General features: G+C 44.2%; 1 protein-coding gene across 2 annotated transcripts in view; it reads right to left on the bottom strand.

The window, feature by feature from the left end:
• ADK (adenosine kinase) overlaps positions 1-20,862 on the bottom strand; it is a 289,560-nt gene extending 268,698 nt beyond the window's left edge. The window contains exons 1-2 of one of the 2 annotated variants that reach the window (XM_075422902.1): positions 20,727-20,862; positions 5,920-5,994 (exon numbers count right to left, since the gene is read on the bottom strand). In XM_075422902.1, the coding sequence (XP_075279017.1) occupies positions 5,920-5,994; positions 20,727-20,782 (131 nt within the window). In that variant the 5' untranslated portion in view covers positions 20,783-20,862. Of the gene's footprint in view, positions 1-5,919; positions 5,995-12,465; positions 12,573-20,726 lie in introns of those variants that run through there. The other variant, XM_075422903.1, reaches the window with a different exon arrangement.
• Positions 20,863-21,034: the final 172 nt, after the last annotated feature.

Here is a 21,034-nt window from a genome sequence, read left to right as displayed (position 1 = left end):
ATATGTACATCTTCTTCACTTCCACCACAGCAAGCACCAAAACAGCCTCAAACAAGAAAGTTTGATTTACCAGATGTCAACATTGCTCTATTAGTAAAGTTTGTGCTTATTCAATCCGTCACCCTCCAACAGTACTCTGCAGTGAGGAAAGGTAGAGAATGACCAAGCATCTTGGGATCTCCAGTAATGACCCAACTTTCAATGCTGCAGACAAGTTGGTAGCGTGCTGTCGGAGATCCATACCCCTACTTGTGTAATTACAGATCAAAACGACAGCATTTCTTCCTTCAGTGTGATGATATTCTCTTAAACAGTAACCATCACCACCGCTCCAAAACACAAACACATTCCAAGACTCCATTCGTTCTTCCTCTGCCATTTCTTCAAATCTGTTTTTCCAGTGAAGAGTAAAAAGAATATAAACCCACTTCTTGATTTACAGATAGTTTGTATGTACAACAGTGTGACAGAAGAAGCAGGGAAGAGAACTAAGGAGCAGATGATACAGGGCACGGAAGCTATTTAAAACTACAGGTCTTTACTGAGCACCTTCAATGAAGTTGTGCAAAGATTGCCATAGACCCTGATTTTTAGCAGAAAAAACTCACCCACACTAGGAGAGAAAGACAACCAACAAGTAAATCAAATAGCAGCATGTAATCCTGGACAATGATGCTGATAAAATAATCAGTCGGGAGATGAAAAATACAGTGCAGTTTGGGACATCCAGACTAGTAAACATACCTCAATTCACGAGATCATGGCTCTGATCAAGAGCCCAGAAAACAGTGAAATCAAGCAGTAAGCATCCTTAACACCGATGTGGGAAGTGAGACATATATCACGATTTCCCCTCTATGTCCACTCCTTTTTAAGAGCATGGGCTGAAAGATATTTACATGCTTATACAAGTGCTGGCAATTACAAATATTTCCCTCACCTTCCCAGTGGCCAATACAAAGTTTTCACATATTTAGAAGTTCCAAGACAAGCATAACCATTCTGTCAACATGAATTTGTCAATAATGATTCACTCCACCTGCTCAATTCATGCAGTCACGGACCCAAATGTTGGACAACAGCAAGAAAAGACTTGTCCATTCTGTAAACGCACACTTCTCAACTGCTGGATGTGCACTTGAGGCGACAAGTAATGACCAGATCTCTACAGCCTAAAAATTATCTGTAGTTAGGTAAATGTCAAAGACTAAACATCTGCAAAACAGAATGCTCTACGGGCAGCAATGAAACACAAGCCATCTCCTAACTTTCAAGAGTAGGGCACTGGAGTATTTTTAGGAGTCAGCAGTACTGAGCTTCTATGGAGCCTTAAGACGTCACTGCCACATTAATCAGAATTTCTTTGCCCACTTTATTAGTTTAATATACATAGTGTAGACTAAGTTATTCTTAAATGCCTGTTACAGATTCAGTAGGTAAAAGAATCATTCCTATTAAATGTCAAGGTAGAACCGAGTACATCAAAAGTTTTAGTGAATCCCTGTTGGCAAAGTTACTTTCACAGATTAGCATAGCTATAGTTTGCAATTCACCCACAAAGCATTAATCCTTTTTCTATTCTTTCCCCTCCCACCCATAAAAAGCTGTTCTTTGAGCAGGTATGTATATCATAGAAAAATTTAACAAAAGTAAATACTGTTAGGTTATAGAGTTCATGCAAATTAAAAGGAGACACACCCCACCCCCCAAAAAAAACCCCCAACATTTCTGATATTACTTTCATGCAAATACTCAGAAAACCCAAGGGCATACAATGGATTATGTTTACTTCAAGGCTGCTCTCCAGGCTCTGTGAACAGAAACTGAAGCAATTTTGGGTATCACCAGCTTTCAACAGTGCCATCAACATTGCTAACACTTTTTCAGATTGTATCCCTGAAGAGGGATAAGAAATATCCCCCATAAGAAATGAGACCCAGAAAACATAACTACCTGACAGAGGCCAAAGCTTCTCTGGCTCAGGTAATGCCAGACTACTGATGAAGTCTGAAAGGCTCAGACAGGCACGGTGAGGTTCTGTTGTGATGTACATTAGGACCACCTCTCACAGAAATAGTCTAGGAAAGGCTTAAAGCTTTCCAAAACTTGTCAAGAGACCAAAAGACTCTGAAGCCCAGATAAAACCAAAACCCACCTTGAAAGAAAGGTGACAGGGTTGTGCTAACAACCCAAACCAAAGATACCCACCCAACCCTCCAACACTCCTCATTTCCTCAAACCAGTATTACGTGTCAGCAAGCTGTTTTGAATCTGCCAGAAGTAGGACTGCATTATTTATTTCTTTTATATATTTCTATATTATGCAATATATTTTATTTATAACATGGATTGTAGAACATTTAAATATCATTAAAAAGACCACTTGAGACTTTCTACACAATCTTATGCTGTTTCTATTTGCATTTTCTTAATAGAAGTTACAAAAATAATCTGGTTACAAGACTCCTTTTAATACTCTCTTATTTCATTGACAATATATGTTGATTAAACTTGCAACATCAAGTCCTTTATTCTGAACAAAGGTATTTACTCTTAGAACTGGTTATACAAGAGAAGAGGATAAACAAACAGAAACAGTGAAAAAGTTAAACAGTTAAAATTCTTATGGGTGTTTACCTAAACTCTTTCCTCATTTTACTAAGCTACCTTCTCAAGTCAGAGCTCAGCTGGCCTGGTGGCCCCATTAAACACGCCCATCCAGTTGCAGACGTGAGACACAGCCTCCAGAGTCACTTGATCATGCCAAGATACCAAGAGCTGACACTGCATAGCTACAGAAGGATGCATGTCTTGCTTGACAAGAAAAAACAAGAGAGACTAGGCTGGTATGATCAACGACAACTCTGTCAAATGCTTCACAGCCCTGAAATACGTTCTTGAACCTCTCTGCAGCATTTGGATAGATAACTTGATTCTAGCAGTTGTTCTACAGCTAGGTTTGCTATTTTATCTCCCTTCACAGGCTGAGGAAGTGTGGGATTCAATTTCCCTTCAGGAAGTATTGCAAAAGGTAGCTGGACTCAGAGTAGAAACACACTTGTCTGCTTGTTACATGGTGTACTATGCCTACACCCACAAATAGGGAGATAGAAATCAAATCAGGTACGTGTGAAGAAGGCAGACAAGCTCCTCAGTTCTCAGGTTATCATCAGAGCTATCACATTATCAGCAGGTCCTCTGTGAAACCCTTGCTGGAGGACTGCTTATTGCTCTAAGTAATGCAATACTCCATAAAGGCATTTTGGCAGTAAAAAAATGCTCACAGAGCATATGCTGTTGCAGGATATAGTTTAACTTTTCTGACAGGACTCAAATTTGAGTACGTAAGACTTAATTTTTAAATGAACTAAATTCTGCAGAGCATATCAGGTCCAGTGAAAAGCACAATGCACTCTTGTAGGACTTAACTGCTGCAATATGGATCCCACTACCTCTTTTATGACAACCATTTATAAGGATTAGTTGGGGGGTGTTGGGGGGTGGGGGTGCATTACTTCTGTTCTGAGACTGGTTTTCAAGTTATTTCAGTGGAAGCATAAGTCAGAATTACATCAGAATAATTTACTTTTTTAGAAATTGAGTCTTCAAAGTTCCAGAAATTTACGAGACTGATACACTCAGAATCACAGAATCACAGAATAGTAGGGGTTGGAAGGGACCTCTGTGGGTCATCTAGTCCAACCCCCCCGCCGAAGCAGGGTCACCTACAGCAGGCTGCACAGGACCTTGTCCAGGCGGGTCTTGAATATCTCCAGAGAAGGAGACTCCACAACCTCCCTGGGCAGCCTGTTCCAGTGCTCCGTCACCCTCAGAGGGAAGAAGTTCCTCCTCATGTTCAGACGGAACTTCCTGTGCCTCAGTTTGTGCCCATTACCCCTTGTCCTGTCGCTGGGCACCACTGAAAAGAGCTTGGCCCCATCCTCCTGACACCCACCCTTCAGATATTTGTAGGCATTTATAAGGTCCCCTCGCAGCCTTCTCTTCTTCAGGCTGAACAAGCCCAGCTCCCTCAACCTCTCCTCGTAGTGGAGATGCTCCAGTCCCCTCACCATCCTTGTAGCCCTCCGCTGGACTCTCTCCAGTAGCTCTTCATCCTTCTTGAACTGGGGAGCCCAGAACTGGACACAGTACTCCAGATGAGGCCTCACCAGGGCAGTGTAGAGGGGAAGGAGAACCTCCCTTGTCCTGCTGGCCACACTCTTCTTGATGCACCCCAGGATCCCATTGGCCTTCTTGGCACCCAGGGCACACTGCTGGCTCATAGTTAACCTGTCGTCCACCAGGACACCCAGGTCCCTCTCCGCAGAGCTGCTCTCCAGCAGGTCCACCCCAAGCCTGTACTGGTGCATGAGGTTGTTCCTCCCCAGGTGCAGGACCCTGCACTTGCCCTTGTTGAACCTCATCAGGTTCCTCTCTGCCCAGCTCTCCAGCCTATCCAGGTCACGCTGAATGGCAGCACAACCTTCCGGTGTATCTACCACACCTCCCAGTTTGGTGTCGTCAGCAAACTTGCTGAGGGTACATTCTAACTCTTCATCCAGGTCGTTGATAAAGAAGTTAAACAAGACTGGGCCCAGTACTGACCCCTGAGGGACACCACTTGTCACCAGCCTCCAACTAGACTCAGCGCCGCTGATGACAACCCTCTGAGTTCTGCCATTCAGCCAGTTCTCTATCCACTTCACCGACCACTCATCCAGCCCACACTTCCTCAGCTTCCCCAGGAGGATATCATGGGAGACTGTGTCGAAAGCCTTGCTGAAGTCAAGGTAGATAACATCCACAGCTCTCCCTTCGTCTACCCAGCCAGTCATGTCATCGTAGAAAGCTATCAGATTGGTCAGGCATGATTTCCCCTTGGAAATCCCCCACTCGTTACTTTGTCTTTTGCGTCTAGCTTGTAATATTCAGGCTCTCACTTAAACACACCTTTAGATTAAATTTGAGTGACAAAATACCCATTGCAAAACAAATTATTGCTATTATTAAAAGCTTCAGAACAAAAGATTTGTGGCTGACAGTATACATTCACAAATAATGACTTTGCATCTGTTCTTTATTTGGTGATGTGAAATTTATTCTTGATCCAGTATTCCCACTAATAACTAAAAGAATGACTAGAGAAAAAAATTATTAACACTTTAAAAATTAGTCATATAATTGTGAGCACTCTGAAAGATGAAATCAACTTACTGATCACTTGAAAACAAGAGAAACAAAGCAGCAAAAACTGGGAGAAATTGAGCTCGTGCAGCATTTAAAAGAGCAATTGCATTTTACACCTTTTGAAGAGACACATGTCTAAGCTGATCAGAGAACAAGTAAGCTTAATGACACCAGCAACAGACAAACAGCAATTCAGCGACATGTTTATATGGAAGGTAGCATAACAACTAGGCCTAAGCAAGGTAACAGACCACCTAAGTGGTCCTGTTCTTCACTGATAAATTAGAATATTTAAAAAAGGTACACTTGCACAACTTTTCTTGGTGTGTTACAGAAATGGCTTATTTGCACCAAAGTCATCACTGAAAAAAAGAAAACAATGCTTTAATAGTACATCAAAAGCAGCACACAAAAAAACCATACAAGAGCTACCTACATCTTACTGACATTGACAATTGCTTCCAGTTCAAGGCTGGCAAAGACAGCACGAAGAGACTAGAATTAATAATTGATACAAAACAATAAATACCAAACCCACACGGAACCACTGACAACACCACCACAGCTTCACATAGCTAGCACAAACGACTGATACAATGTTGGCTTCTTTCAGCTTAAGGCCAGAATCCCACAGACATCAGCACAAACTTAGCATTACACAAGCAGGTAGTCCTCCATTTACACGCATAATTCCAGAAACAAAACTGACATTAAAAAGAAACTAAGGCTTACTTGTCAAGGAAGTCCTTGTCCACAACTGCACAGATATCAAGCAGAGGATTCCCCATTCCAAACAGGACATTTTCACTGTAAGAGAATCAATTATTTCCAGTTAGCTTAGTGTTAGTTCACTGTTCCTAGTATAATATGTTGAAGACATTTTTTTACTAGAGAGAAAAGTTTCTCTTGAATACAGCTAAAGAACGAAATATACACATTTCGCCCAACACAGTAGTCACATGCAGACCTGTCTTTTAAACAGAGTCATATCTGAGTATCATCCCAAAATAAACTCCATGAGCAATATACAGACTGCAAGCAGTGAAGAATATATCCAGGTCCATATTCTGTTGTCATTCACTCAGACAAAGAATTAGAGCTGCATACCACATGCTGTAGTTCTGAAGGGTTGCATTCAGGTTGTAATACCAGATTTTACACAGGGGGAGCATCAGACCAGGTTATAGGAATTCCACTGAACGGACTTAGTTGCCGAGTTTACTCTGCTACTGACCAGCAATTAATAATTTAAGTCTGTTTAAATAAACCCAAATTAAGAGACTATGGATTCTGCATTGTCAGCCACCTTAAACAGCGTAGCCATCTACTGATAAGAACGTAGGTACCTTTTAATTAATTTCAAAGTCATTACTATGACTTCTGCCACATAAAAAGAGGACAACAGAGATACTGTAAACAGCTGAAAGAGCTAGCTTTAACTTTTTTTTTTTTTACATTCATTCAGAAACCATGTGTTACATATTTCTGAATAGCATGTACTTGGTAATAATGCAGTAATACCAAAGGATTAGATATGTGGCCTAGTGTCAAGCAGGAGTGAATGCAGCTGTTCGCCAAGGCTGCCTAAAACCCCTTCCCTAAGCTAGCACCTGCTGCCTCCAGCACCAGCGGCCCTTGCTCCTGCCACTGAAGGTAGCTTCAGTATGACGGTGAAACATGCCTCCCTCTTGATGCCTCTCTATCATGCATTTGCAGAGAAAGCATACTGCCCATGTCCCCATCCCCAAGCAGGTACTACTGTAACACTGCATTCTGACCCAAAGTGTATCTGCAGTTTATCCAAAGCTGCATAACAGCGTCAGCAGAATCTCAAAGAAAATGAAGGAGTTTTCAGTTGTTCTGGCCCATTTAGAGCAAGAGAAACGTTTCAGAGACTCAACATCTGGCTACTAAATGATAGATTTCATTAACTTCTGCAGGATAAGAAAAAAAAATACAAAACAAGCAGAAAGGGCATGATACAGAACAATCTCATGAACTGTGCCCGACAGAGGCTGGAAACTCATCCACTGACTGCCACTCACAACTGCTATGAAAAGCCCTTAGCTGACAAGTATTTGTCAAATTTGAAGCTACTTGCCAGAAGCACACAGGCAAACTTCTTCCTCTTTAGGATGCCACATTAGCTTCCATTAAACACTAAATTCTGAAGTCTGGAAATGGAGTGGAAAACATGATTAATATCCTTCATATTGAGACACAGCAAACCATGCTTTAAGTATCCTGGTTTTGGTTGCAGCTTTAAAGACAGGCCTTTATAGCCTATTTCAGTGTGTGAAATGTGGAAGATGCTGCTTCATGAAGAGAGCCAAAAATCCAGCTCACTCCTAACTGACATAGGTAACAACTACTGAGTAAAAACCTGGAAGACTCACTAAATACTTCTGACAGTGTGAAAAGAAGCATTGATTCTTCTAACTAGCATAACCATAAGTTATACATAACTAGAAGAAAAGAAGAGGGAGACAGACAGATAAGACAACATAAGGATAAAGTGGATTGCAGATGGAGCCTCAAGACAGGACATACTCTCCATTTTAAAAACTAATTATTACATCAGTAGTATTGCAGGACAATGAATGAATGAGTCAGAATTCTGAAAGTGCTGAACACAGATTTGTCCCAAACTGTATGCTCCTGTATTTGATGTTTAGCTGATTCTCACAATCTGTGAAATTCTGCACATCAATAATTTTATGCCTACACTTATAAAAAAAATGTGTATCGCGGATAACTTCCATATAAGACAAGCATCGGCACTTAAGTGTATGGAAAACAGTAGCCAAGTACTTCAAAAACTCCCTGAAATAGAGCTGACATGTAGAGGTCACTACGTATGAAGAAGTTACCTTGTTTGATGGAAAAGCAAAACAGAAGCTACCAAACACTTAACAGAGCTGCGGGCTGCAGAAATCGCTGGTCAATACACCTGAAGCAGCACGAGAGCAATTTGTACTGGTTCAGCATCCACAGAAGCTCTATCAAGCCAATAACGCACACACAAACTCCTAAAATGCCATCAGCAGCAGGTACTAGCACTTTTAGTGCCATTTAATCCAGGCAGCTCGTTACATCACATACAAGTCCTGTTCCATTCCCAAGCCTTCCTTTCCCACATTATTTTGTAATCATCCCTGTCCCAAGTGTTCCAGAGGCTGTGTAGTAGAGTGCCATCTGAGATGCAAAATTTTAAAAGCCAAGGTAGCTATGACCAGAGTAGTAAGTGTATGTTCAGAAACATTCACCTGAAATTTCTGGGCAAACTCTCCCCAACTTCAGCATAGTTGTTTCTCACAACCAAACATAGCACAGCAGAACATTACAACTTTTCAAACACATCAAAACTTTGAGCACATTAACTTTGATTGCTATGAAGATGACAGGCACACAGGCTGTAATGCTCAACTTATTTTTGTAAATAATCTAAACATATGAGTTAATATATACTAATAGCTAGCCTTGTGCTTTCATTTACATGTATTTCTACATTTTTGGTTGTTTCAGCTAGATGTTTGAGTTACCTAAGTCCCAAGGTACTTGAACTTCCATGCTTAAAACTCGGTATTAACATTCCATTGGCCAAAAGGAGAAAAATCCATATACACCATTTGTATGAGCACCCGTAGTTGCATCATTCCTTAACTGACACTGTGTTTGGTAAAAATACCTTTTTGGCCAAAACAGAAAGAATCTAAACAATCTCTTTATAGATTGCAAATTTTAAAAATTCAACAAGTTTAAGCAGGCATTAAGATCACGCTGTGATCGGCGTTTTCCAATACAAGCTTTGTGAACCACGATCTAGAAAGTCCGCTGTTTCCACTGTTACAGACTTGGCTGTGTAAACCCTTAGCATGTTCAACGTGATTAACCCAACGCTGGCTACATTTCAGTGCACTGCAAATCACCCTTCCCTTCTTGAGGGGCTGCAAAGTATCTGCACTATTACACTATTGTTCTTTTTTGTGGTACCACCAGTTACTCGGCTACAGTTTGCTCCTCTGTAAAACTAATTAAAAAAAGAAAAAACCACACATATACTCTGTAAAGCCTCATACTGTAAAAGCATGAAATTAAACATATTATTTAGGATCCTAGAGAATGCTAAATTTACAAGTCTCTGAAGCCAGAAATTGAGATATTGAACTGTTTAACTTGCTGAGAATGTAACACTTTCAGCAGTACACATGCACCTTAATGGGCTATGTTTGCTGCTCAGTCACACTGGACACCTGCATTGGTTACGATTTCATGGACTATTTCCAACCAACTAGATGTAAAACAGTGAGGAAGCAGGAGCTTCCTGAAATGTGAGATTTCACAATACGTAGGTTATTCACTCCCTGCAACAGACACAGAAAAAACACATAGGTATTCCACAGCCTCCCTGACTCTCTCTAGTCCCTTCTCTTGCACGGGAGTACGGGTATCTAATCAGCTGAGAAGGGTGTTCTTGCTTAACCAACCTTTTGCAAAAGAACATTTGGCTCAGCTCTTCAAGAAACAAGTGACAACTCATCCACCCGCACAAATTAATGGTGAATAATTGACCATACTCAGTATGTATGGATATGTGTGCATACACATACATACATAGTACACACGAACCGTATGTATATTTTCTAAATTCTAAACTAAGAATAACACGTGCATACAAATCTAAAATTTGTTTGGACATAGAAATAGGCTGTCCACCTAGCAGGAAAATTACAGCAGCAACAGCAACTTGCTTCACAGAAAGCTTGGATGTACACCACATTTGCGTTCTAAACTCTTGACAACAAGCAACATATTCTACGAGTTTGACATTTCACTTTTGACTAGGTGAAGAGTTAGTCGTGATTATAAGTTCAAGCAACGTAATTCATTAAACACAAATACAGCTTTACCCTCTAACTATGGCATTTTGTTCAGAGATTGATTTTTTTTTTGTTCAGAGATCACCGATTTTTCACAAATCGCCAATGTTTACATATTAGTCTTATCACAAGTCGCAACAGTAATAAGCTGAAACCAAACTGGATGAAAGCAAAACAAAAAAAACAACCAAACAAAAAATCCCTTATTAGCACCGAGCTACCCTTCAATCTTTTTTTAAAAGCCAACAAAATGAACCGTAACAGAATGATCTGGAAAGCTGTGTCCAGTATCATGGTTACACATTACTAATGCTCTACTGTTGCAGGCATTTTTAAAAAACACGGTCCCATTTCAAGCTGGCTGCTGAACTTTAGCAGTACTGTATCTCCTACCACGCAATATCGTCATCATCCCATGCTGCTGTGCACTTCTTTGGAAGAAAAACATCAAAATATCAGTGAAAGTATGTGATTAGTTACTGGCACAGGGACAGAGGAACATTTTGAGTCTCTGGATACCGGCATGTCTTGCTTAAAAAAAAAAAAAGGGTATCCCATTATTTCTTAAAATACATTCTGTAATTTTTTTCTTCTTAATTGCTGCAAGAATTTTCTCATCTACATAATAATGACTAACAGTAAAGGAAGCCAAGTTGAAAATTTCACTCTTTTTATTGCTCTGTAACAGCCTCATACTGCTGTGCGGCTGTAATGTACACTTAATATTAAATTCTTATGCTACGACACTTTGCAGTCAGAAAGCCTTAATAAAACATGACTGGGACGCTTGGGTGTCCCATCGCACGAGAGCCTGCTGTATGCCTAGACTTCCATTTATGAATATAAGATATAGTTTCATCAGATCAAAATGTTAGTATTTCTACAGGGCTTGATTCTGCCCTTAAAAGTAACACATGTTCTAAGCCTGTTCTCAGCACATCCGTTTCAGTGACAAAGGAACAGTCAAACCCCATATAACACAGGATATGAATTTAAGAAAAATCTTTTATACGTGTCATTAAAACAAAAGGGCAGTAGTACCGGATTCATAGCATTTGAATAGCTGTAGGCTCTCCGCCAAGAGCATCCTTCTCTCACCACACTTACCTACCAACATACAGATAAGTGAATGACATTTACTGTTAACCATAGCTCGTCTGACACTAAAAGTACCTCAGAACCATCATTCCATGATTCCAGAGCTCAGACAATTTCCCGTGCATCACTCATCAGCAAGGCACCTTCGCATACAGACCTTCAACACACACTGCTCACATGCGCTCCTTACTCAGGCCTTAAGGAAAGGCACTATATGGCTAAGGAGTTACACGTTTACATACTGACTTGGAGGAGTATCTTCAGTGAAGATGTCATTCACTGTGAAGCTTTCATGGTCTTCTAGAGTCACACATTCACAGGTTCCAGCTTAGAAGCCAAGCCTAAAAGCCTTGGCCTTACGTAAGCAAGGCTGCCCTAGGAAAAAAAACTGTTCCACCACTACCGAGGTCCTCACACAGCTGCGCCAACTCCACCAGCTCCCGTAGCGAGATACTCCCGCAATTTCTGTCTGTACTCCTCGGTCAATAACAGCATAAACTGCGATACGTTGAGTTTGGAGGGAGGAGATGGGAGAGTCGCCCTGACTGAGCCTGCAGCTTTAGGCATTTCTTTAGCAACTGAATGACTGATCAAAATAACTACGTGACTGAACGTTACCGGTTCACTTCGCAACACCACCCCGCCTCAAGACAAAGCGTTTCGGGAAGCAAAACCAGTCATAGCAATACCTTTCACCGAACGTTCACGTCACTCTTCAGTTGTCGCTGACACGCTAGCCGCACCGCCGTTCCAACGGACTGAGAGCCCAGACCGCTGTCACCACCCTGCGCCTCTTCCTTCGGGCTTCGGTTAAAACCGGGTGCCAGCCACGAAACCGACCTCGGGCACCGGCACCGCCGATCTCGCATGAAAACCCGCGGCCGCGCACCGCCGCTCGGCTCTCCGGGAGCCCGGCCCATCGCTGCTCGCGGCTCCGGCCCGGGCTGACCGCGAGCGGCACCTCAGAGACAATCCCCTCCGCCCCGCCCCCCCCTCAAAAAGCCGCGGCGACCGTTGGCGACGCCGGCGCGCGCCCACCTGCCCGCCCGAAACGAGCCGCGCGGGCTGCCCGCCGCGCTGAAGGGTCGGGCGGGAACCATGAGGGAACCGTGAGGGAACCGTGAGGGAACCGGCACGGCTCTCCCTCCTCGCCCCGCGGCGCCGGCGTGCAGCCGCAACACCAACCCGCGGAGGGAAGGAGGGAACGAAGCCGCGCCGCCCCGCACCCTCGGATGACACGGGTGGAGAAGGAGGAAAGAGCCGGGCTAGCTGCGGGAGCCGCGCCGGGGCTCGGCGTTACCTGAGGGTGGGCATGGCTCCCGCGGCAGAGCCCCAGCTGGCAGCGGCGTCGCCTCCCCGCCCACTGCCCGCCGCCCGCCTCAGCCGCGACTGAGCCGGCGGCCACGGCACGGGCCGACCTACCCGCACGCCCCCGCCCCGCCCCGCCCCGCCCGCGCGTCCCGCCATTGGCTGCGCGGCCGGCTGGGGGGCGGGCCCGGGCCCTGGGCGGCGGAGATGCCCCGCGAGCCCGGCGTGGCGCTGCCGCCCGGCCCCCCGCGCCCCCCGGTTCGGAAGCGCTCGGTACCGAGCGGCGCCGCCCGCCCGCCCCGCGCTCCCCGGCCGCCATCTTGGGTACGGGCAGAGCGCGCACCGCCTCCTCCTCCCCCTCCCCCTCCCTCCCCCAGCCCCAGGAGGCAATTACGGTCGCCAGCGCTAATTAAAAATTAATAAAAAAAAACCACCCACGTTTAATCGAGGCGGCGAGGAGGTGCGGAGCTCTGGCCACGCTGCCCACACTAAAGATGGCCAGCGCAGCCCCCCCCCCCCCCCCCGCCCACCAGCGCCGTCCCTCAGCTGTCACAGGGCCGTGGGAACGGCTGCACCTCAGACCCCAGCAACACTCCTCCTCCCCGGCCGGCGATTTTCACACGCTCCACAACAACGCGTAATTTCACTCTTTTTTTTTTTTTATTATTTGTACGTTGGGTCAGGCCTTCACACCGCCCAAGGCAGCCTTCCGCGAAGCCTTCCATGGCTGCCACCAAACATGGCAGCCACAGCCGCCGCAGGGCCCTGCGCACGGCGTGCGGACGTGGGCTCTCGCTTGGCTTGCGGAGAGGAGACTGTTCCACTCCCGCCTTGCCGAAGCAGCCGCCTGCAGCTACCGGGCATCACTCCACCTTCCCAACCCGCCGGAGGGCAAGCGCGGAGACACGGACACAGTGCGGGCCTGTTTCCCACATTTTGCAGGGGGGAAAAAGAAAAAAAGGGCAGCCCTGCGTTGCCCAACCTGTTCCTCGTCCACCTGACGATCAAGCAGAACTGCCGCGTCAGGAAGGAAAAGCACCAGTAAAGCCAGGTTCCCGTTCTTCGCTCTTCCCGCCTGCCCGCTCTTCGTTTGGCTGTCGAACTTACCGGCAACACTGAATCATGAAACTGATGTCAGAAGAGTTGTTTTTGCCAAAAGTGAATCCCACGTTGTTCTCTGCTGCTGTGTCACCACTAATTAAATATTTAAACGCCACAGCTTCCTCATCATGTGGTTGTTAGCCTTGGTTTCCCTTCCTCTCCATCTACAAAACGGGAATATTGTACTCAGAAAAACTGAAGCCAAACTTCTCAACTATTTGCTGATTCTCGGGTGTCTCAGAAGAGACGAGGCCAAAATCTGAGACGTTCATGATGCTCAAGGACCTACAGCGTCACATGAAGGTAACAGGAACATTTACATTCAATACCTGATGTAGGACAAATTTCCTAGGTTCCCTAAACTGGACACTCGAAAATTAATCATCACTTACAAAATTCTCATTATTAAAGTGTCGGGGGTCTTGAAAAGTCAAACTATTTGGAGTGGGAAATGTATCCATCCCCTCACTGCTGCAGCGCGCAGTACAACAGGTCCCCAAATCCTGATGAGGGATTTTGAACTCTAATAATATGCAGATACTATATTTGGGTATATAATGGCTGTATTCTCTGACCCGTCTTGAACAACAGACTATTCCTAGTTTAACAATTTCAGTGATAAGAGACAAACCTCTGTTTTGTAACTGAAAATGCAGAGGGGGAAGAGAATCCCATCACAGGCAAATATAACTATTGTTATATTTGTTATACTCCAATATATTGTTCTATTGTTATACTACAATAGTAGTAACACAGCTCGGTCTTGTTGGTCTCATCCCTGTATTTTAAATAATAAATCCATTTTTTTTAAAAATCAAGATGTAGATTCCCTCACAAATAATTGCCTGGTTTTAACAACCCCATAAGAATATGTAAAGGAAAGTAGATATGATACATTAACATGATCTATATTGAGTAATTCGTAACATACAACTGCATATTATGAATATTAAGCTAGAGTCCAAATGAGGTACCATCAAAGGTTTCTAACTTCTTACCAGTTCAGCAAGATAGGATCAAAAAGGGTATTTCTCTAAAAAATTAAACACCCTTTCATGAAGCAGCATGTATGAACCCTCAGCAGCATTTGTCAACAGCACTTCAGAAACTTCCAACTATTCCTAAGTGCCCAAACAACTTGCTTGCACTATCACATTCTACCGTTACTGACGTCTTCGAGGCATCACCTGTCACTACGGGTTTTTGGTCATTTGCCAGGGAACTTCTAGCTGTCCCAACACATAGGTGGAGCAACAGTAACCAGCGTATCCCTGGAAAAATGGTCATTGATTGCTAATGGTCATTCATAGCTTAACTTTATGATGCTTGTGCTACAAGTTTGACTCGTAGTCACAGCATGTACGTGCCAGGCAGCCAGCCGGAGTTTGCTCAGCCTCGCTAACACCTTCCAGAGTTGCTCTGCTTGCATGGAGCAGCTGACCTGTGCCTTTGTGTGTGTTTTGGCTTCAGAAATCCTCGAAACACAAAATTCACAGCTGACCCCTGAGAGGGTCTAGCCCCAGTTTCTCTCAACTGCTTCTGTTACTATGCAGTAATCAGGAGATCTTTATGACCATCTGAGTTCCTCTACATATGACGAGCAATTACTCCTCAGGTGATTTCACTAAAACACTTCCTTTCAAGCACGGTATGAATTACAAGTCAACTGCACCCCTACCTGATAAAACAACAGGTAAGCACATGAGAACTTTTAAAAATGCACTTTATTGAAGTAATCCATGAAACTATACATTTTATACATTTGTAACTTGCGTATCTAAGATATAGATAATCTAGGCCTTAGCCTTGGACTAATGTGTTATGTTCTACACCACAAATATTTGGTATAAATTGTCCAGTTTGCAATACATAAACAAAAAGTTCTCCATTAACCCTCATATTTCACTTAGTTTCTTCAAAGTGCAAAACTAAGGTTAATCTCAGATAAGCTGTCTACTCTCTGCAAGACCGAAGGGTGACAGCTTCAGCAGACATTGTAAAATGGGACCAGCAAGCAGAAAGTCCACAAATCCTCTTTCAATAACAGCACTTTTGCAGAGCTTGCACGTAATATCTCCTAGAACAGTGGTTGTTTTGAAAACTTTTCTACAGAGAGAATTTCATATTTTGCAACATAAAATAAGATGTATTTTTATCTTGTACAGATCTACTAGCAAAGTATTAAAAATATTTTTTTATTATTTTAAAATTCCATAGCATAATCCCATTTCTTTTAATGCAGCTTCAAGACCATACAGCTATATGAGCAAAGGAAAGCCTATAAATCTGCTAAGTCTTCATCATATTGCAGACAGCTGTACTTTTCCTATCTTATCCCAGATAAGAATAAGATTACTCTTATAGTCAAACAGCCTAGCCCTTGGAACAGTTACAACTGCTTTGTACCACAGAATGTGCAAGGAAAGAAAGCCCCACAAAAATCTTTCACTGTAAATGAAATCCCAAGGTAGTATAAAGCCAGCAAGTTGCATTGTTACCGTATCATTCAAGCGTGGAACAGCTTCGACTGTGGTCAAACAATTGGTACAGAAATGATTACAGTTCAAAATGGAAAAAAACCCTTTCCTTTCACTGAATTCTGAGTAATACCCAAAGACTTCTCTCCTTCACACAAAATGCTTTGACATTTATTATATAAATAGTATTAGTATGGAAAAATCAGATTACTTAAGAAGCAATATATGTAAATAAAAAATGAACAGCCTTTAGAAAACATAGTGTTCACACTGTATCTGCAAGTTCAACTCACTTTTTTCATGCAGATAAGATTTTCCAACACACTGCCAGTAAATACTAATTAACGACCTTTAGATAGCAACCCAATCCCTGCTTCTGAAACTGGTTTTGTGAAATACTTGTGTACCATGCTTGTGTAAGCAACCACTCAAATCCAATATCACAACCTTGAATCACAAACCAGAGTTCTGCTTCAAACGTTTCCGCGTCAGACATACCTCAGCAACCATAAAGTAAGCCAAGGTCTTGTTCTACAGACAGCACGTTTCACACTAGTGCATTGACACCATGTTCACCCACTTCCACATTCACCCAGGTCTCCTTCCCAGAGACCTTCCTTGTCTGTTTGTAAGTAGTATTAGTAGATCCAATAAATGAGTAATTCTACACAAGCTGTTTCATTAGCTGAAAAAGAAGGAACTCGTAAATCTCAGAAAGATTCACGGGAGCTGCAAGATTCACGACGAAACAGGCACACCTGCGCTGGCCGCCCTCCCACCGGTAATCACGCACACAAGCAGCTCTAGGGACGAGACTAGTCCTGTCGACTTCGGGCAGGCAGCGCATCAAGCCAGAGGCATATGTTTCTGCAGGGTATCAGCAAAGAATACGATGTCTAAACTACTGTGGTTCGCCAGTAGGACTCTTCTGGCCCGGCGGGCTGCAGGTAACATCAGTAACTAAAGAAAGAGGCAGCAGCCATGCTCACAGCACAGAGCACGAACAGCCTTCCCACGACCTCCTCAGGTTACACACTCCTTCTCGTAAAGCAAGGAATGGCTTGAATCAAAAGGATGAAAACACCGTAACAAGCTTCTCCAATACAAGCAGACAAAACTGTGGGAATGTAACACAGGCTGCGAGAACTCCCAAAGCATTGCATCAAAGGCCAGGTGAAGACACGTGTCAATCTAAACAGTAACTGGAGAGTTACACATCCGAACAACGGAACCCGGCATCTGAACTGTAAGAGCAAGGTGTTTTCCATGCTGCAAGTCATTCCGATTTCGGATGTATTTCTGTCAATGTGACTTTGAAGGGAAGATTGCTACTGTTATGGCCTAAATAGAGCAAAAAGTCCGTCGCTAGTGTCTTCAAAAGTATTTGCTTCTCTGCTTTCTACAGGAGCCTAAATATCGACCTGAAGAAAACGTCTATTGCTTTTATTCTTCCGGGAGCAAACACAGCACGGTGCTTGAGTTTCTGATCTTTCTTTGTACTAAGAGGCCATTCAGAGTACTGACATGGAAAAAGTTACCTCATATTTACAGATATGAGAAATCGGAAAGTGAGAAAAGTAGAAGCCATGAAGACAGAAACCAAAATGAATACAAAAAGGGAGCGAGGTGAAATTTAAAAAAAAAAAAAAAAGCCAGACACAGTAAGAAAAAGAATAACAATTTACTGAATTCTAACTGAAAGCTTTATCACAGCTAATTTAAAATACTCAGAATCTTCTTTCATTTGTAGAGAGTTGATGAAGGAATAAGCTAAATTAAAAGCCAGCTTATTAACAAAATTAAAAATGCATGAAATTAGCAATATTTTTTACAGTCACCAGCATCAAACTGTCTAAAATCTAGTGGAACAGTAAAGACAAAGGGTTGCTTTTGATAACAATTACCCACAGGGTGTTTGATAATTTATTCTGAAAAGGAAGAGATGTCTAATAGTAACAGAAGAAGCAGAATATTTTATTTTGTACTTTTAGTATGAAGTATTTGTCAAATTCAATGCTTACACTGTCTTCACGTAGATAAACTGATTTGTCCAAACAGCCAGCCACGTCACGACTACTCAATCAATACAGCAGCTGCGGAGTGGCCAGAAGGCCATAACGCAGAAGAGGATTTCACAAGTTTGTTCATTTTTTTTTTCCTGCACGCATGCGTGTTTCTGTACAGACATGTACATATAAGCTCAAACATTTCTACAGAGAATGTCCAAACTCTTTCGTAACCGTACCGGTCTGTTAACAGAAGTCCGGCTGCGGTTTTCACAGACTTCCAAGATAAAACCAAACCAAACACAAAAGGACACAAACTCTCAGTAATTCTCCTCTAAAGTAACACCTCGTGATGTTTCTAGTAAGTTGATGCCACCACTCAGCGACAAACCTTTTGCAGTTTTGCAAGCCTATTTTCTGTTCAGGCAGTACGGTTTACAGACACACTATTTTATTTCACACAGCAGAGCTGCAGTCAGACGCCTGAAACAACGCAGCACACGCATTAGTGGCCTTGCCTAAAGCCCGCTGGTTTTAGTGGGGATTTGCACCCGTCAGTAACGACAATGCAAAACCTGCCGCCCAGCAGATGAAAGTCAGCACAACGCATTGTTGGGCAGGGAACGCTAGTTTGGGTCACGGGCTTTGTGTTCTGCTCACTGGATAGCAAAAGCTGGCCATCCTGTATGGCTCTCAAACAACTTTAGCTGAACCCGGTCAGCTTTGCCTACCTCACGAGGGAGCAATATTTGCTTTCCTTTGCCTGAAAGGATCAAAAGGGACTAAAAAGCATAAAAATGTATCCACGAAACCTCCCTTATGCCACTCTGAGCAAGAAAATGATGAAAAAAACCACAGAGAAAGGAAACATTTGTTACTGTTAACAAGGTATGGCTTGTCTTACAGAATGGAATTTAACTTTTTAATGTAATTTTTTTGTATTGAAATAGTTTTTGTGGTAGCCAGAAGAAAGATTCAGGTTTGTATCGTACGGGAGAGTAAGGTACAAGACCATCCTTGCCAAATCTAGTAGACACGGTCTCTGACGAGGCTGGGGAGTCTCAGATCTAGATGTCGAGATAAGGAATTCTCCTCTACTTCTTGGTATAACAAATATGAAGTCATTATCTCCCAAAATTTTCAAGTGATTTTTCGCTTCTTTACTAATCTGTAGGTTAAAGTTTTTCCAGCACTCCCGAGCAGACGTAGCAGTGCTTTGCATTAACAACCGAGCCTCGTGACACACACAACAAAGTCAAGGCACCTCGACCATTCTGGCATCTTCCGTACTGGCTTTTAACACGGGACAAAGTCCCGCAGCAGCGCTCGGCCAAGCACGTTCTTGCCGCTACGTTCAAACAAGCGCTGAGCTCTGCCAAATCTAGTCCAACCACCTCATCCGCTTCACGAGTCCAGCCTGCGCCCCACAGCACACATTAACTTTACTTGATCGCCAGCTAATTACGGCATTTCTCTTCTTATGAAACAGAGCTGGAGCCTAGCTCACACTCCATACTGAAATAACTTGATACAGAATTAGAGTACACAAGTTCTATCAATGTTCCTCATGTTTTATCTATCATACCGTACAAAAGTATCATTTTCAGTTTAATGAGCCGTTATCAGAGCGTGTCACCATGGCCCCTCATTCCATTGTAAACGTCCTGTACATTTTTAACTCACTACTCCAATAATGTTCCCAAAGCTTTTAATTTTCATGTTTCGGCTTGAAGCAGGCAAAACGCAGTTTCTTCCAATCAGCTTTATACACAGAAACGTTTCAATTGCCAGCTTCTTGCCCCACCTTGCTTTAAGGCCCGTGGAAATAACGGCTGCTTTTTAATTACTACCTTATGCCGCTGCCTGCCACTAATTTGCTTTCAGAGCTCAGTTACATTTTTCCTTTTCGACTGTTTGCAACTGAGCTTGTCAACTATTATTAGACTTGAAAAGTCACTCAGCTGCCAAAGGAGCAAGCACCCTGACTTTGACAAATTTAATAGGATTAGTGCTTTCAGTCAGGCCATCGGCACCGAAAGGGACTGCTCTCACCTCACTAGCAACACACATTTCTTGCGTGCTCCGTTTGAGCAAGTTATCAGCTACCGCCAAGGTAATTCTGGACCTTTCAAGCCTGCTGTCGTTAATCCTCTTCATACGCTGAACGCTTGGGAGGAGATCAGCTGTCCCACAATTATATTCACGTGAATAATCCCGAGGAAACAGACCAGCAACAAGAGCTCCGCGACAGTTCCCTCCTGCACCGAGGAATCGTGCATTTTTCTGCCATGACATTTAAAAATGAATGACTTGTTTCCGTGCAGGCCATCGGGCGGACGGGGCTCACCCGGCGGTAGCACGCAGGAGGAAGCACAGCAAACGTCACAGAGATTATTTCCATATCAAAACGCTTCAAAAAAACCACTCCACATGCCCCGGAGAACATTATTTTCTGTTAACGGGGCTTTTTAGGTAACCAAACCCCCGCCTAACTGTATGGAGAACCCCCTGAGGGCACTAAGCGGGGCTTTTGCCCACCGAACCCGGCCCGGGGGCACGGCGAGGGCACGGCGAGGGCACGGCGAGGGCACGGCGCCTCACGGCCCCACCGCCCCTCCGGAGCTTCTCCGTGAGGAAGATGTCCCCCCCCCCTCCCCGCCGCCCGTTACCTCAGCTGCTTCTGCTCCAGCTTGAGCTTCTTGGCTTGCGGCTCCCCCGCTGCCATCTTCCCGCCGGGCGGCGTGAGGCGCGCTCCGCTGAGCCTCAGCCCGGCACCGCCACCGGGGGCGGGAGCGGCGGGGCGGGCGGCCGCGCCGGGCGCCTGACGGGGAGGGGAGGCCGCGCCGCCGCGCAGCCCGCCCCGGGGAGGGGGGGGTTCAGCGCCCCGGGCGCGGCCCCCATCCCCTGCCCGAGGGGGACCGGCGGGCGCGGGGCGGCTGGGCGCGGCGGCGGGGCTGGGGAGTCGAGCGGGGCGGGG

The sequence above is a fragment of the Opisthocomus hoazin genome, chromosome 6 (assembly GCF_030867145.1).
Source record: "Opisthocomus hoazin isolate bOpiHoa1 chromosome 6, bOpiHoa1.hap1, whole genome shotgun sequence".
In the NCBI taxonomy this organism is placed as follows: domain Eukaryota; kingdom Metazoa; phylum Chordata; class Aves; order Opisthocomiformes; family Opisthocomidae; genus Opisthocomus; species Opisthocomus hoazin.
This window is presented reverse-complemented; position numbering and strand designations above follow the sequence as displayed.